We start from the raw sequence: 15,215 nt of genomic DNA, 5'->3' as shown, positions 1-15,215 counted from the left end.
TCCTTTTTTTTTTTTTTTTTTCTTTCGCTTTTATATTTTATAAAAGCACTTTTGAGCCACTTCACTGGCCTTTAAAATAATGCAGATTATTTTATTTGACAAATAAATTGTGACATTTTCATGTTACATAAAGCAAACGGGTAATAATGATGCTGTTGACAGATTGATGATCTAAATTTGGGAAATATGTGATGGTAAATTGCTTCAGTACATTTTGATAAAAATTACTCAAATATATCTCCTACACAGAATTCCTTCTCAGTCAAACTCAGCCCTTTTACTGAAATGTTTCACCTTTTATTTTACCCAACAATTGTTCAAATAAATAAGCAATAAAATAAGCAAAAAGAACTGCTGGATCTAAATGTGAATATATATTACAGTTCTTTTGTGAACACACCGCAGAGATTGAGCTAATGTGACTGCATTGTGCATAATGTTTTGTTTTCAGCGTAAAAATTATAACACTTAGCTCAGAATGCACAAGTTAACCTTCTGTTTTTCTTTCCTCCCACCTATAAAATGTCAGCATTCCTGTAGACAATTTGACAACTGCCTGCGGTGCGAAAGTTCTTTTGGGCAAAACACATGCGAGACAGTTTTGAGTGAATGAGCAGGATCCTCTACGGTGGTGGAGATGCTGCTGCTCCAGTCGGTGTTGGAGTGGGTCTGTCATGTAAACTGGGATGCAACCAGTTCTTGCAGAGGTCATTGTTTTGACTGGGTTCAGCAGCCGGGGCTTCATTAAGGCAGTGAATTGTTTACTCGGGGAACAAGTGCACAATTTGACACCGGGTGGAACGTTAATTGTAGACACCAAGAAGTTGAAATGTTCTCTTGGAGCTGCGGGGTCAGCCGGTCGGTGCACTGTGTGAGGTCTCGGTGTGAGACTCAATCAGACCTTGTAGTTTGACTGATGTTTAGCTGCCAGAGGAGTCTTGCACCTTCTCCTCAGTGAGCAGCAGCACTGGGCACTGAGCATTTAGAGAGAGATGGGGGTGGTGGAGATAGGAGGGAGGGTATTATATTGTAGTCAGTTACTAGGAGGAATTTGGGTGTTCACTATCATTCAAAATGGCATTGGAGGAAATGGGTACATCCATGAGGTAAGGCAGAGATAAGCAGGAGTGAGAAGGGAGCCACATCGGGGAGAGACAAACCTCTATCCTGCATCCTTTGTTGAAATTCAAGTCTTTTGAAGTTTGTTGCAACTATTCCAATATTCTGATTGGGAATGCAGCAGCTTTATCACTTTTGCATATGTTGTTTTCGAGCTCTCTAATTCTGTTTTTAAATAATAAAAAAAAAGCTCTATGGTTGCATTAAAAAAAATGTGCACTTGTAACAGATTTGTGTATTTGTAGTGGATTTAAGATATTCAACTGTTTTCAGATTAACGTAGTTTCACATAATATCGGTATTGCTTATGTTGGAGGTCTCTTTTGTCTCTTTTTAACAGCAATACCTGGACAGAAAACCTTTTTTGTTCGTAGGTCAGATAGTCATATAGTCTAATATCAGTCACCACACTTCTAAAGTACATTTCAATGAAACCCGAACACACAGTAAGTGACTACAGACTCCCAGGTGACATAGTGGGCATGAGTGAGAACAACTCTTTTCCTAGAGCCACTTTTATCTATACAGGTCAGTGGCAGGTGAAGGGGTATATTTGGGTGATCCTCTCCAGCAGATTGTGACTGTGCAGTGAAGGCCATGCTGAGCATGAGTCACTGATTCTATAGTCTGGTTTTACACTTACACTTGGCATCCTCGATGGTCTTTGTAAGCTGGGTTTTGGCCAGGCCGTGTTCTTGTCGCGTGGCGAGCCTTCTCGGAGGAGCCTCAGGGTCTTAAACTCCACTTCTAAGCAGTTTCACCGCTACTGCATTATTTGTTTCAAAGTTCAACATCTTCACAAGGCATACAGCAGACCCATCAGGCAGTTTGAGATTGTCTTTGAAGGTTTACATCCATACTGTGGTGCAGGCTGCCCTCCTTTTTTTCTCTGTGTTGGAACCATCTGGACCGTTGCATGACCACAGCATGAGGGTATATGCTGAGTGCTGCTTCACTGGTGGAATTAAAGTTCTCCCCTCAGTCAGACTGTGGATGCCCTGATTGTGTTTGGAGGGATTGTGGTTTTTTTTTCCAGAATATTTGCTGCTTTGGATCAACTCCATAAGGTGTCTGGCTCAGTATGCTTGTTGGTTTGTTTATCTGTACAGGATGCTTTTTGCAGCAAACGGTACTTAAGGGAATTACAGTATTAGCCCTCTCGTCATTACCGAGACCTGATAGTCCTGCTTGAAGGAAATACAGTATGTGCTGCGCTTACACAACTGGTACTGCAGGAGGGGTCATCTGAGTATGAGCCCGGTCTGTGGTGCAGTTACCAAAAAGCAGTAGTGTCTAGTTCTAATTGGTTGTTCAGTGGTCAAATAAAAACAAAGATCTGCAGTGATGCTCTTTTTAGTTTGATACCACAGTGCTGCCAGTGCAAGGGCATTGACAGGGTGATTTTTAATATCCAAAAAGATCTCACTCATAGCCTCAGACGTCCTGAATATTCCAGTGTTGCAATCCCTTTGATTTTATGCTGAGTTATGGATCGCGATCTGACTGAATCAGCTTGTAGTCTTGTGGGTCTACCACACCATCTGGGATGGCAGATGATAACCAAGGTTCTTCGAGAAAAAAACGCTGAGATGCGGGAAATGTCACTCCCAGTCATGGTCAGCACTTCTAATTTATCAATTTTGCTGCTCAGGTAGTGAACTTTGGTGAGGCATGCAGTCGTCCGAGAAGTCTCACATCCTCCAGCAAAAAAAAAAATCTCATCACGAGCTCCCCTTCGCCACCACCTTAAAGTACTTTGAGATGAGGAATAGAAATTTGATGCTGCCGAGCTTTTGATACACTATTTGTGCGATAGCTGAAGAATGCGAGATAAAAAAAAAAAAAAAAAAAAAACAGCACGGTGTCAATAATATTAAACTGATAAAAGATTCCCTCTGAGTGATGGCAAAACGCATATTTCATGAACATGAATGTTAATATAAATGTAAACAAAGAAAAAAAAAGAACACCGATTCGCTGGGCTTCCAGGCACGGTGCCATCTGGAAGACAGGCATGAGGCCAACTGGAAGACATTAAGTCATGAGTGTCATCAACCATAACAATCATGTCACTATCAAAGCACGCCTACTCGTCCTAGAAGTGGTTGTAATGGCAGGGGGACAGTTAGAGCTAAACAAAACATTATGAAATCAATTATGGTTTTCATTTCCAAATGGCCATTTTTGTAAAAGATAATTATGCAAACTTAAATTCAACAGTGCATATAAAAAGAAAGGGAGGACAAGAGATGCATGCGTCTAGCGGGCTAAATCACATATTATCCTATATGGAGACATTTTGTAAGAGGAGGATGATCATAGTGGGATCAATGAGGGAGGCTGTGGCTCAGACGGTAGACTGGGTTGAACACAAATCAGAAGGTTGGTGGTTCAATCCCCAGCTCCTCCTGTCCACATGCCCAAGTGTCCTTGAGCAAGACACTGAACCCTAAGTTGCTCCCGATGTTGTACAGTCAGTGTGGGAATGTGCTCCTGATGGCAGCGCCTTGCATGGTGGTCTGTCTCATTAGTGTGTGAATGGAAAAACATGTTAAAGCACTTTGAGACCAAAAGGTGATAAAGCGCTATACAAGTACAGACCATTTACCATAGTCCTCAAATGACAATGCATTAGATTGTTTTTGACTGATTACCCAAACATTTATTTATTTAACAAACCTTTATTCAACATTATGTTAAATTGAATGAGGGGTAGCAATATGAAACATTTACAATTCGATTTAGAAATACCTTTACCTTTTTATTATGTCACATAGGATAATGTTTCAACATTATTCCTAGGTCATAGGTATAAGGAATGTGTTTTGCAGTGTATCTGATTATGTTCTTACTTCTTCCTGTTCTTTTTGCCCCGCACACGTGAACATGCAGAAAGCATACTCACCGTTCACGCCACATTGACTAGAGGTTCCCCCTGCAAATGTAAAAAGGGACACGTCGATAACGGAGCAATTAGTGCATCAATAACCTGCACTTCCAATTTTAATGTATTCAAAAGGAATTGGATTTCTCATCGGATTTCTGTATATTTGTGTTTTACTGTCTAGCTTAATACACATTTGTTTTACTCTTCTCTGGAACGTTGTTTCATCTGAGCAGATGCACCGTGTACCGATTCTGGTCAGGATAACACTGTTTGCTTGTATTCACCACCCAAACCAGCTAAGGACACACTGATTCCACTTGACTGGAACCATTTTTGTATGTTTGAGGTAACATACGGCTTTAACTGCACATGACTTTTTACTAAAGGAGCCTTCTTCAAAGTCATGTGCAAAAATTCAGTTATAAGATTTAAGAAAAGTTAAAACAAACTGCTGTCTACCAGTATTGTTAAGAATTTGGCTAAGAAACAGTATTTGATATTAGAGTCATACCGATGGTGAGTTTTTAATGGTCATTGCTGATACCGATATTAGGAAGGCAAGGTATTTTACAGTTAACTGTCCACATAACTGCACTGAGAGAGTAAACTTCAGAATTTTGAAAAAGGAAAAACAATTTGATAATTATTAAAGACTGTTTAAAAAAAAAAAATCACAAGTAGCCATTTTCTAATTTACCCTAAGCATCTTTTTCAACATTATATTTTGTCAAAAAAAAGTTTCATTTCACCGTATTTTGGCTAACGTATACACCGATAACGATACATCTTTGACAGGTCAATATATCAGTCGGGCTCTATTCAATATGGACCCACCAAGCCTGACTAATACCTGAACCATATCGGAGCCAGTAATGACCAGTACAATAAAGTGATGGGTCACCAACACAAGCATAGAACAATAGACTCTGTACACAACAGTCTGCACTGAAAGCATCAAACTGGAGCACAATATGATTAGTGAGTAGACGTGGAAATACCACAGATGCCAAACTTTTCAAGTGTTGCCACAATGAAGTTTTTTTCTGAGCACTGGACTTTGGTACTTAACCTCAATGTTTACACCCATTTCAATTACCAATAGCACTCTACACACACACACACACACACACACACACACACACACACACACACACACACACACACACACACGCGCGCGCGCGCACACACACACACACACACACACACACACGCTCACATGCTCACACAGTAGAAATAATTATAGTCTAAAATCATTGCAGCATGAAAAAAGCCCGAATTCTGTAGCTAGAGGGAATGCAGATCAAAGAAGACACTAAAATAATGGGTCGTAATTACGGAGTTGAAAGGTTCAAAATCAAACATATAATGATTACAGCGTTTGAGCTAGCCAGTAGCAATGGAGTGTGGATAGAAATTTTTGCATTGTGCATTGTTGAAAGCTGCATGTGATGATAATGGCAGAGTTGCATAATCTGCATGGGAAGAAATTGCCTCTATGACCCTCAGTATGAAAGCCGCCGTTGTTAAAGGGCTCTCTGGTAGACAAATAGATCAAACAGTTCATCTCTTTCAGCAGAGAATTCCTTGGCAGGTTAGTGAGGATTCATTCTTGAGGGCAGGTTTTATACCATCGGTTATTTCAGAGCTACACGTCTAGTAGTGTAATACAGAAATAATGAGTCTCTTCGGCTGTGAGATTTTGTATTACATTTTTATTTGATTACTCAGCTGAAACAATCCACACCGGCCCTCAAGTTTGTTTTGTGTGTAAGCTCACAAGATATCATTTCTTGTTCCTACATTTATTTCTACATGAAATTGGGAAAGCCAAGATATTCATTGAAACTCATGAAGGTCTGAAACAGAAAAGAAACAATACTGGGGAATACAGTAGTTAGGATTGTATTTCTTTCTTTTTTTTTTTCTTTTTTTTTTCTTTTTTTAAAATCCTGTTTCCCTTTATTGTTGTTGTCTAATTATTATGTTGTGCTTCTAGGCCTGCTGCAGGTTTTGGTACAAGTTATTGACACAATTAATTTTACAGCTGCAGAGCTAAGATACAACAAGAGAGTGATGCTTTTTCTTTCTTGCTGACTAAATGTTTCCCTCTGGTCTTTATAACTTTGTGGTGTGTGTTCTGTAATTTCCCCTTAAAATAAAAGTGAGGTAATTATTACCTTGCTGCTGCCAGAAAGCATGTTATAGCTAAAACTTGAAATGTGATTGACAAAACGATACAGCATTTTGACCCAGATTCTTCTTGTCATTTTACAGGCAGATCTTCTGATGACCTAATGGAACTGAATTTACGAGTAATACTGTTTTGGGTCGTGGTGGTGCACTGTGGCTCTGCTGAAGGCAGTATCCTGTACCGGGTCCAGGAGGAGCAGCCTCCCAACACTCTTATTGGTAGCCTGGCAGCAGACCAGGGACTGCCAGACTCGGGTCACCTCTACAAGCTAGAGGTGGGTGCCCCTTACCTTCGTGTCGATGGAAAGACAGGAGACATTTTCACCACAGAGATTCCCATAGACAGAGAGACTCTGAGGGACTGTCGGTCCCTGGTAAAGGGTAAGCCCTGCTACCTGGAATTTGAAGTGTCCGTGACAGATCTGATCCAAAACCCGAGCCCACGACTTATTGAAGGACGCATTGAAGTACAGGATATCAATGACAACACACCACAATTTCCCTCTTCTGTGCTCACCATCTCTGTCCCTGAGAACACAATCATGGGGGCTCTATTCTCCATACCTCTCGCTACAGACAGGGACTCAGACAGGAATGGGGTGGCTGACTATGCGCTGACGGCAGGGCCAGATGCAGCAACCCTATTCGGTTTACAAGTGGCTGATGACAGAGGAGGGAGGCTACCACAGCTTATTGTCCTGGGCAACCTAGATCGAGAGTTAAAGGATTCATATGACCTCACCATCAAGGCAGTGGATGGAGGAAACCCTCAGCGCTACAGCAGCGCTCTGCTCAGAGTGGTGGTGACCGATGCTAATGACAACTCCCCCAAGTTTGAAAAGTCGACCTATGAAGCAGAAGTTTCCGAAAACAGTCCAGTGGGGCACTCTGTGCTGCAGGTGAGACTTTGATACTTTTCTTTCTGTTGCAGAACTTATTTTAGATCAAGTTGCTGCCCTGATTGCAAAATTAAGTTGCAACCAAAATTGTTGGTGCTGGTTGAATATTTTGATTTTATATTCAGAAATACAGCAAATATCAGTCGCTTTACCAAGATGTTATTGAAAGAAAATATGTTTTGAATAACTTTTGCACAGCCTTTACGAGACATAGTGTCAATGTTTAAATTCAGATTAAATATAGATGTTTTAATCCAGTGTACTGGTTTGAAATATTCAAAATAGCCCTTATGTACAAAGTATACATAATTTAACCTCTTAACCAGGATTTTTTTTTAATTTAAGGTCAGTGACTGTCAAATCACATATTTTTTTATACAAGTTGTATGCAAGTTTCATTGACTCCTACAAATTTAGTGGGCATTTTTAAGTAATATCAGAAGTATTACAGCATTATGCTTGTACAGGTAATTAAGCTGCTTATTGCTTTTGTTGTGCTATTATACTTGCAGAAACATAGTAAGGGCAACACAATGTCTGCGTATGTGTAGGCGTAAGATGATTTGTGTAGGATTTTCTCAGCATACTGCTGTGAAATTGCACTGACTGTCAAGAAGTAAACAGCAGTCTTAATATTTCAGCATATGTTTTCATGGGAACCTAGACAGGGAAAAATATTTTTCTTTAAAAGAAAAAGAAAAGAAAAAAAAAAAACGGCAATGACATAACCATCTAAGGCAGAGAGGGAAGGCAATAATGAAATAAAGTTGTTCACATGCCGTGCTTTGAAGTGAGCAGACTTCCATTGATCCATATACTCATTCATTCAATGGCCAATTATTCAGTGGAGAAAGTACTACACTGTTTTTCCTGTAATTCTAACCCTAAATTGTTGCATGTAATTCATGCCTCTAACCACAGAATATGTTTTGATTCTAGGTCAAAGCAAATGACTCTGACATGGGACCTAATGGAGAAATTGAGTACACCCTTCATCAAGCTGTAGACCCAGTCCCGAAGCTCTTGCGAATTGATCGTTCTACTGGCGTCATCTATGTCAAAGGACCACTGGACAGGGAGGAAATCAGCAGCTTGTCCTTCTATGTGGTGGCGAGGGATAAGGGTCCTCAACCTAAAAGTTCTAAGACATTTGTAACCATTGACGTGACTGACCAAAACGACAATGCTCCAGCTGTGGAGATCCGTGGGATTGGGCTTGTGACTCACAGTGAAGGAGTGGCTAACATTTCAGAGGACATGCCAGTGGGAACAGCTGTTGCTTTGGTGCAAGTTTCCGACAAAGATGAAGGAGAGAACGCAGTGGTCACTTGTGTGGTAGCGGGAGATGTTCCATTCCAGCTTCGCCCTGCCAGCGACTCGTCCAGCGACAACAAGAGGAAATATTTCCTCCAGACCACCACTCCTCTTGACTACGAAAGAGTCAGGGATTACCGAGTAGAGATTGTGGCTGTAGATTCTGGAAACCCAGCACTCTCTAGTACAAACTCCTTAAAGGTGCAGGTGACTGATGTGAACGATAACTCTCCGATATTCTCCCCAACGTTGTTTGAGGTTGATTTTGCCGAAGAAAACCAACCAGGGGAGAGGGTTTTGGATGTTACAGCCTCGGATGCTGATAGTGGCACTAATGCCGAACTCCTCTATAATATCGTGGCGGACTCGACCATCAAAGGTTTGTTTGAGATCGACCCAAATACAGGCGAAGTAAGAGCCCGAAGCCCACTTGATCGTGAACATAAAGAACGATATGAATTTCGGGTCACTGCAGCAGATAAAGGGTCACCTGTTCATAAAGGAACAGCAACTGTTGTAATTAAAGTCCTTGACCGCAATGACAATGACCCCAAGTTTATGCTTAGTGGCTACAGCTTTTCAGTTCTGGAAAACATGCCTCCTCTCAGCCCAGTTGGTATGGTGACAGTCCTAGATATGGACAAAGGTGAGAATGCTCATGTTCACCTCTCTGTAGAGCCTGATGGAGGGAAGTTTGTGGTTCAAAACGGAACAGGCACCATTCTCTCAAGCATCTCATTTGACAGGGAGAAGGAAAGCAGCTACACATTCCGTCTAAAAGCAGTGGATGGAGGAGAGCCACCCAGGTCCTCATATGTGGGCGTTACCATTAATGTACTGGATGAAAATGACAATGACCCTGTGATCACCAAGCCCTCCAACTCCTCCTTCAGGCGCTTGTCACCTCTAGCTTCCCCAGACAGCCACGTTGAGATCGTGGAAGCTGAAGACCTGGACAGTGGGCCTAACGCAGAGCTGGTTTTCAGTATTGCCGGTGGGAATCCTTACCAGTTATTCCGCATCTCCCCCTCCAGTGGAGAGATCACACTGGCAAAGGAAATGACCCGCAAACACGGAGGACTACATCGTCTGGTGGTACGAGTGAGTGACAGGGGGAAGCCTGCACGCCATGCCACTGCCCTAGTCCACATCTATGTCAATGAAACCATTTCAAATGTCAGCCTCGTGGAAGCCTTGGTTGGACACAGTCTTTACACTCCACTGGACAGGGACATTGCTGGTGATCCTGACAATGGTTTTGCTGCACAGCGTAGTAACATTTTGTTTGGAAGCCTTGCTGGAGTGGCAGGCGTTGTAATGTTGATCTTGGTGGTGGTATTTATTCGACACCGCATCCAAAGAGAAACTAAGAGTGGGTATCAGGCAGGCAAAAAGGAAACGAAAGACTTATATGCACCCAAGCAGGCACCAAAGAATGCCAAAGGCAAACGAGGGAGGAAAGGAAAACCCCAGAAGTCCCCAAAGCCACTTGGGGAAGAGGAAGAGGTCAGCCTTCAAAAAAGTCTCAAGTTCAACCTTGATGGAGTCAACGATAGCCCCAGGATACATCTGCCACTAACATATTCGCCTGGAAGCCCAGATATAGGCAGGCACTACCGCTCCAACTCCCCCTTACCCTCCATCCAGCTGCAAGCCCAATCCCCCTCCGCCTCCCAGAAGCACCAGGCCGTACAGGACCTTCCTGCCGCCAACACCTTTGTAGGAACAGGAGGAGACGACAACTCTACCGGCTCAGACCAGTACTCAGACTACAGCTACAAGACTAGCCAATCCAAGTATAACAACAAACAGGTAAAATCATCCCTTACTAAATGTAACTTCTGTCTAGATGGTCTGTCTGTGGACTGGATGATTTGTGTGCTACATAATTTGAGGGTATTGAAGAGGGATAATTAAATTCTAGAACTGATATATACTATTCTTATTGTGTGCAACAGTTTTAAAATACCTTACAAATTAAACAACTCTCATTTTGGACTATGTTGTCAGTTACAGTAATTTGCTATGATTTACTTTAAAGGCAACAACACTATATCAAATTTGAATAGTGTAAAAGGGATTTGTTGTTATTGTGCCATCAGTCTGTATCATCAAAATGTAAAATGATCCTTAAAAATTTATAGCAGATTTGTTACTGCCACTCATTTTTTTATTCTTAGTTTCATTCTCTGCACACTGCCTATAATATGAGATGACAAGGAGACACAAAGCGCCTCCTTCAATGTGTAATTTATATAACTCGGTTAAGATAACAACAAATAATCTGTAGTCACATGTAACTTCTCTGTAGGGTAAAATTGGATATGCAAAGAAAGTTGCTGCAGGAAAGTATTTGTTCAACTGTTGCACTACTAAAAACCTGCGATGACCTGTCGTATTTAGTTTTTCTGTCAGGTTGGCAGTAGAGCTGAGCAGGGAAGGTCCATTTCTCACCTACTTACTTCTGCTCTTCTGCCTGACCTCTCGTACTCTGATCTCTGCAGGTCACTTGCTCTTATCTTCGTGCTCCTTATGCTCTTATCTCCTCTTATCTGTACAACATTTGACTAGACCTGAATCGCCATGGAAACAGAAATATTAATAGACTCAGAGGGGATTACGAACACAAAAATTGTAGAGTCTGGGGGATATAAAGCTAGTGTGTCTCTAGGTTTCTGTGTCATCTGCAGCTGTGTGAAAGTGCGTCTTGAGCTAGACATGTATAAATGCGTATTTTTGTGTGTGCGTGCAGGAGGGGGATAAAGCAAACATTATCCTTAAATAGTATAACCGTCTGTGTTCATATAAGACGGTGAAATGTCCAGATGTCTTGATGCCAGTTACATAGATATATTTTAGCTGTAGAAATGTATCTCTCTTTTTTTTGAGTAAATAATGTACCAAACTCTGATTTAACCTGAGAAAAAAACACCAGGTGTCAGTAAGAGGTAAAATCTGTATCACATAACTTCAAACAGCCCACATCTCGAAAGCCAGCCGAGTGCAGGGGGATCGCAAACACGATTCATAAAAGCAGGGTGTGATTAGCAACCTATCATGACTGATACCTCTGAACATCACTGTGATATATCTGTAAATCACACAACAAAATAGATCCAACAATACCATATTCATTTTGCTCCGGCAGTACTCAAAGCACGGCCATTATTTTGCACTGAAAACATTTGACATTGATGTATACAATTTATTTTCATCCATGATGAGCTGACATGAGCTTTCAAGGCGCCTTCTACATCGCAGTGTCATACATACAAAGCAGTTTGACATTCTCCAAGGCTTTGCAGATAATGTTTGCCACATAAAAAAAAAAATTAGCAAAAAATAGAAGGGGAAAAACGTGCCGCTGAGTTCTGAACGTGTAGGTGACACATTTTCTGTGGAGATATCTTCAGAGCCACTCTCACAGTTGGCTGGTTGGTAGCTTCAGCAGATGCTAGCTGACAGCTGAGGTGATCACAAGCCTTTGTGGGTGGAGTCAGTTTAGAGAACAGTCACCACTGTCTCCTTGATGGACAACATAAGGGACCAAAATGACTGCAAGCCACAGGGTGTGTCTGGGTATTTGTGTGTAGTGCCAATCTCCCTGTTTGTGTGCAGATTTGCTGCTAAGTGAAAGAGTGTTAATTGTAACTGCTGCACAGATGCAAGCTCTCAGCACTCGACAATATTGTCTATGTGGTGTCTCAATATGATAACATAAACGCGTATGAGACATGACTCAAGTGATTGACAGACTGTGTAAAAACATGGACAGATGTTGAAGCTCATGTGACATACCTCAGCAGATGCTGTCTCATGTATGGCATCCCCTCTCACATCAGGAAGAACAGATTGACCAAAATATATAATTAAAGTAACTGCCAAGTGATGTGACAGATGTAGAGTGGTGCCCTTGCTTTAATTAACTGTGCTTCTCTTGACAATAGCTCTTCATTTGGAATGTGGTCAGGTGTTTAGGTGTGCTAAATTCCTTGACGTTACATCTGAAAGTTACAGTTTGCGTATTTACGGATTATGAGCACATGAAAGATAATAAGCATTTTCCATAAAAACTTTTTTTTTTTTTTTTTTTTTAACTCTTGTATGCGTGTCTTTGTGAGCACTGCTTTGTGTACATTCATGCTGAGGGCATGTTTAAAACATGAGGATATTTCGTCAGGTGTGGTTTCGGACCACTAAGGATTGCATAATGCCACAGCGTCATGGCATCATGGCGGCATCATTACAAATGCAAATCGCGCATGTGGTGAAGTGGTAGGTTTGGCAGGTAATAGTAATTTATAATTACAGTAGGCCTGTCATAATTATTACATCATCCCCTGATCGCAATCATTTTGCATGATCGTTAAAATAGTTTTCTTTCATCTCTGTAAAAACAGCTCGATGAAACTAACTGAAATATCAGATGTGCATCACAATTTCTACGTTATTTTCCCCATTTGTGATTGTCATCTCTTTGTGCCCCTTCTTCTGTTTATTGTTTAGTGGCACATGGGAATGAACCACTGTTTATTTTTGATTAATGGTACCTTTCATTGTCAGCAATTTATTTGTATATTTTGGTAAAACTATAGTGTTTATGTTGCTGGTTACAGACAGACAGACAGATTCATCTCAATTAATCACACTGATCATCAATCACAATTATTTGTAATAATAATAATAATAATAATTAATGTAAATGTTAATACATATGTTGCTGCATAAATTATTGATCAATTAATCCACCATGTTAGACTAATAATGGAGCATTAGACATGCCCTACTGTGCTAGTATGTATTTTATTACAGGATTACTAGTTATTAGCATTTACTATGTAGCCCTGTTTGCTGCATCTCTCAACTCTAGATTATTTCCATGCATTAATTTAGTTGTTTGTTATAAGATTACTTTGTTTTTCATCATAGGATGTTCTCATTTTATAGAAACGTCTCCACCTATGAAGGCTAGCTTTGAGAACAGCCCGGGGCTGAAATGTAGAATATTTAAATACTCGGGAAAGGCTTGTCGAGGGTGCCAAAACCCCAAACAGATGTTTAAGATGCCCTAATTAGATCAGAGTATTATCCAAGTATGTGCCAGCTATATGTGCGAAGCAATATTTGTTTTGTTTCCTACATTAGCAGCTAGTACTGCTATCAATTCCGAAACATTTTGATCTTCTCCCCAGGCTCTGTAGAGAAATTTTCAGCCCTCTAATTGCTTTAGATTAACCCACTTTGGCACAGAATTCCTGAAATGCAGTTTTCAGGATATAGTATTTTACAACAAAACACGCTCACTCCAAACACAGATGAAGGACGTTAAACCAAATATACCGATTGCCACACAGAAAATTCTAAATAAATCTTTTTTTCTGTAAAATGTTTGCCCCAAAGAAAGAAAGAAATAGAAAAAGATGCAGGAAATGTCATGAATAGACTTAGACATCCCAAAACCCTTGACCACAGTTGTAACCAACGGTTGTCATGTACTGTGAGTGTCTTGAACCAATGAAATTCAGCACCATGGACAGTGCTTTTGCTGCCAACTGCTCAAAGCCTCTGTGCAGATGGAGAAGCGTTGTATCCCGGGCAGAAAGATGAGAGGCCCGTGTGAGACTAATAAAGACAGACTCCATTCCTCTGTGGTCCTTTGTCAACACTTTGGAATCGTACTAAACACTAATTAAGTGTTTGAAATGCTAAATGAAAAAATAAAAAAAAACAGAAGTATTTTACTGTAAGTAAAGAAAGCTCACCAACATCGAGAAAATCAAAAAAGACCTGACTCCTTTTCTCTCCCATTTCTGACAAGAAAGCCTCTTTGTTTTGGGCAAGAAACCTCTTAAGTGCAAATGGTACCGTCAAACAAACGGAAAATGTTTCTATACTAGATTCAAACAAATATGATGAGCTCTCTGCATGATAGGGAGGATGCCGTAGCTTCCCTATGCTGAATTTAAATAGAGGTCCTTACAGTTATTTTCATACTGCCTGCACCTGTTCGGGTAATTTTGTAATTAAAGTGGGGAGGCTGGGAATTTTCCTCAGGGTCTTGACAAGTTAAACCATTCTCAGGTGTATGCTACAATTTTGTTATTTGAGCCTGGGAAGGCATTTACATTGACGATATGTGGGTATTTCAAAGGACTAATCAGGAATATAGCAATATCTTGTAAACTCATAATGTGCAGTATGTATACAGTAGATAGATAAAAGTTGTTCCAGGATTATTTCAAAATTATTTATTGATGTATACAATATATTTGTGCAAAAACATGCACACCAGTTTCCTCATTGAAATTGGGTTTAATGAGTTTTTTTTTTTTAGAACGTACGTGTCCTCAAGTCAAATTTAACCAACAGTAATATTCATCATGAGACATGAACTAGGTGGCAACATGCTGCTACACAATAATATTTTCGACAACAAAACACATCAAGCTGTACATTTGTCAGACAAGAAGACACACACACACACACACACACACACACACACACACACACACACACACACACACACACACACACACACACACCCCACATGAATGTGTGATATTGCATGATGGTTGCTGGAGAAACCAGTGACTCACATTAGCCATTAGAGCTGATAATTAGCCCTGTAGGGTCTAAGAGCTGCCACCTTTTTTCACACTCTACTTGTGAGAATCTTACATTTGAAAAAGAAGCAAATGGAGTAGCATGAATCACCAAGAATTGTTTGCTACATTGCAATCATCAGTCCTTTAAAAGCTGTAAATGCATTCTTTATATACATTCGTGCTATTAAAATGCTTTATTCA

General features: G+C 40.6%; 1 protein-coding gene across 1 annotated transcript in view; it reads left to right on the top strand.

Annotated features, from left to right (window-relative positions):
- pcdh1a (protocadherin 1a) overlaps positions 1 to 15,215 on the top strand; it is an 82,422-nt gene that overhangs the window by 2,976 nt on the left and 64,231 nt on the right. Inside the window, exons 2-3 of the mRNA XM_069146840.1 lie at positions 6,281 to 7,095; positions 8,035 to 10,221. Coding sequence (XP_069002941.1) covers positions 6,301 to 7,095; positions 8,035 to 10,221 — 2,982 coding nt within the window. The 5' untranslated portion in view covers positions 6,281 to 6,300. The remainder of the gene's footprint in view (positions 1 to 6,280; positions 7,096 to 8,034; positions 10,222 to 15,215) is intronic.

This window comes from Embiotoca jacksoni, unplaced genomic scaffold, assembly GCF_022577435.1.
Source record: "Embiotoca jacksoni isolate LCO1_2020_lvr unplaced genomic scaffold, fEmbJac1.0.p SCAF_13, whole genome shotgun sequence".
NCBI lineage: Eukaryota > Metazoa > Chordata > Actinopteri > Embiotocidae > Embiotoca > Embiotoca jacksoni.
This window is presented reverse-complemented; position numbering and strand designations above follow the sequence as displayed.